This window comes from Meriones unguiculatus, chromosome 1, assembly GCF_030254825.1.
Source record: "Meriones unguiculatus strain TT.TT164.6M chromosome 1, Bangor_MerUng_6.1, whole genome shotgun sequence".
In the NCBI taxonomy this organism is placed as follows: Eukaryota; Metazoa; Chordata; class Mammalia; order Rodentia; family Muridae; genus Meriones; species Meriones unguiculatus.
The window spans coordinates 175,405,289-175,408,668 of NC_083349.1; the positions used below are offsets into that span (position 1 = coordinate 175,405,289).

Consider the following 3,380-nt stretch of genomic DNA (forward strand, 5'->3'; position numbering starts at 1 on the left):
TACATAAGAATTCTTATTTTTACATTAATTTGGGAGAATATAGATCCTTGAGAAAAGCACAAAAAATGGGATCTAGGTTATTGGCTTGATGTATCCCAAAGCTTTCATCTAAATTTTTAACAAAGGATTTTTAACAAAAATTAAAAAAAATATTTAAAGAGAAATACAGCACCCAAGTTACTGAGGAAAAACTAATGCTCATAAAAATTTGTGACAGAAAAAGTACAATGATTCACTTCTTCTACGTACTAAATAGACTAAGCTCTTTGCACATGCTATAAAACCAAGCCATTTTCTTTGAGACCTACATGAGGCAACTAGGACAAAAAGGCCTTAAACAGAACCTTGCCATGTCTAGGATCTACCAAGTCTCAGTACTGGTTCCCTTACACTTCATTAATCAGCATTTTGCCTCCACTTTCACCATCCTATCTAGTGACCAAAAACTGCATAAATACTTTTTTGTTCAAAAAAGAAAAAATGTTGCTTGTATCATATTTGTTTTTTTATCTTGCTTTTTGAAAATATTTATTTTTGACATTATATTATAATTACATTTTATCCTTCTCTTTTGTCCCCCCAAACTCTCTAATGTGGCCCACCTTGATCTCTTTTTAATTCATGGCCTCTATTTTTCATTATTTTTTTCTTACATAGAGCTAGTGAAGTCATGGATCTTGGAAGAGAACTTGCAACTGTATTTTACTACACCACCAATATATTTAACTATATTCTACATAATTTTCCTTATACCCATAAGCAATAAATGTTCCTATAAAGAAAAAGAATACAAATTTATTTTAAAAAGAATGGACCAGAGATATGGTTCAGAACCCAGAATCTACTTCAGGCATCTCACAAATTCCTGTAACTCTGGATTCAAAGGAGCAGAGATTATATTCCAGACTACAAAAATGCATGGACATACACAGAGTTCATACACTCGCATAGATGTAAACATTCCCACAGACATGAATGATAGATTGACAGACAGACAGAGACAGACAGACAGACAGACAGACAGACAGACAGACAGACAGACAGATAGATAGATAGATAGATAGATAGATAGATAGATAGATAGATAGATAAGACAGGGTCTCTCCTTGTCTATCATTGATGCACATAGCGGGAAAATAAATGTACAGGAGAACACACATGTGACAGCTTGTGTGTAAGCAAAGTATCTGAAATGACAAATCAACTGCAACTTGGCCTTTTAAGGTCATGCAGGTGTGCTGACAATTCCGATTCCAATTTCATTTTTTCTAGAGAGGAAAACCAATAGAACCTGTCTTCCATTCAGCAAATATCCCTGTCTACTATGTCTAAATTATTCTGTTTCATCCATAATAGCACAATTGGGTCCCACCCAGTGGTAAGATTTCCACTGACTTAGTTATGTTTCAGAAATCACAAATGGATAGAAAAGCCATGTGACTGAAATGCTTCCATTTCTATTAAGAACGTCAAGGCTTTGAAATTAGAGCTTACTTATTGCAAATACTTAAGGAGATAATTAGAAACTCACAGGCTGATGAAGAAAGAGTAGAATAAGGGAGAAGTGAAAGAAAAGTTGTTGAGAATAGAGCATAGGTCAGGCAAAGAAAAAGAAAGTTCCAGGTAATCTGCCAGCTGGACAGAGATAATTTTTGCTGATGAAACTATTTATTAGTTCACGTTGAGTAATTTGCCTTTGATCTTCAAGTGTTCAAAGCAACAGTGATATCTGCATTATCCATTACACAGAAAGGCCTAGCTTTTTAATATAGTATGATTACACTATTAGGATGTAAGTCTTTCTCTATTACTTTTTAGACATAATTGGCACTTGCTGTAGCACTTTCTTCAGAGAACATTTTACTTCCTTATTTCTCAAGCTATAGATCAAAGGATTCAGCATGGGCGTGACCAGGTTATTCAAGACCTGAACAGCTGCATTAAGCCAGGGGTTGGGGGTGGGCTGGAGGTATATGAGGACCACTGGCATAAAGGCAAGAAGGATGGCAGTGAGGTGGGCGCTGCAGGTGGAGAAGGCTCTATGCCGGCCCTCAGCAGAGCGGATCTGCAAAATGGAACAAAGGATGCAGCTGTAGGAGGTGAGGATGAGGAGGAAGCAGCTGAGAGGCATCAGGCCCACGCTGATGAGCCCCACCATCTCCAGAACTGATGTGTCTGCACAAGCCAGCTTTAGCATCACAGGGATGTCACAGAAGTAGTAGTCCACCTCATTGGGGCCACAGTAGGGCAACTGGAAGGTGAGAGCGGTCAGAAAGGTAGCCTGAATACAGCCAAAAAATGATGTCCCCGTGGCCAGGATGGCACACACTCTGTGGTTCATGATTATTGAATAGCGTAGAGGGTAGCATATGGCAACAAAGCGGTCATAGGCCATCACTGTGTACAGGAAACATTCAGTACAACCCAGAAAATGGTAGAAGAAGAGCTGGCACACACAGCCTGCATAGGAGATGGCTCGGCTGTGACCTGAGAGGTAGAACAGCATCTTGGGAGAGCTCACAGAAGGGAAGAATACGTCACACACTGAGAGCTGGCACAGGAAGAAATACATCGGCGTGTGAAGCCGAGTGGAGGAGACAATCGCGAGGAGTATGAGCAAGTTCCCCACGAGGGTGAAGATGTATAAAGACAAAAACAGGACAAAGAGCATGGTCTCCAGACCCTCTGTGTGCGGGATGCCCAGCAGGAGAAACTGAGTCACTACGGAGAGATTCCTCATAGCTTGGTGAATGGCTAAACCGTAACACTGGCCTCCAAGACACAAACCCTGAAGTCAGCCCAGGGATTTCTCGCATGCATATTTTTTGTTCTTGTTTTTGTTTGTTTAACAAACACCTTTATGTTATAGAGGCAGACCTACAGTGAGGAAAAACAACGTGAAGACAATAAACGCTTATTAGTATAATTATAAATATAATTTAAGTTTTTACTTAAAGTTTTTACTTAAAATTTAAGTTTTTACTTTTTGTACTAAAGTCCAACCTTGATTTGAACTTGTTATGGAGCCTTTTTTGCCGAAGATTATATTTAGGATTTTAGGCAGAAAAAAAATTTATTAAGGATTTAGCTAAGCAAAAGGAAACCAACAGAAAAAGAATAAACTCCCAAGGAACAACCCCATTCATAAGACAGAGTCTCCTTCCTTCTTCTTTGCTCTCTTGTTTAGTTCAAAGTTGAGTTATAGTTCTAGAACTGAGACTTTTTGGGGTAAGCTCCTGAGGTAACTAAGACACAAGTGGGAGAAGCATTCTTCCCCAAGGCAGAGCGCACCAATTGGTTATACAATAGGAAACGGTCAGCCTGGAATACAAAGACGCAAGTAGCATCATACGGATGAACCAGGCTGTATTTAGGAATAT

At 39.1% G+C, this 3,380-nt stretch overlaps 1 protein-coding gene across 1 annotated transcript; it reads right to left on the reverse strand.

The window, feature by feature from the left end:
- Positions 1-1,807: 1,807 nt before the first annotated feature.
- LOC110539984 (olfactory receptor 10D1B-like) lies at positions 1,808-2,740 on the reverse strand. Its single transcript, XM_021626809.1, has one exon. The coding sequence runs from the start codon at positions 2,738-2,740 to the stop codon at positions 1,808-1,810; it is 933 nt and encodes a 310-aa protein (XP_021482484.1).
- Between the last annotated feature and the right edge of the window lie 640 nt (positions 2,741-3,380).

What these genes read in the sequence shown, in the direction of transcription:
- LOC110539984 (XM_021626809.1), bottom strand. Translation starts at nt 2,740, where the DNA reads ATGAGGAATCTCTCCGTAGTGACTCAGTTTCTCCTGCTGGGCATCCCG.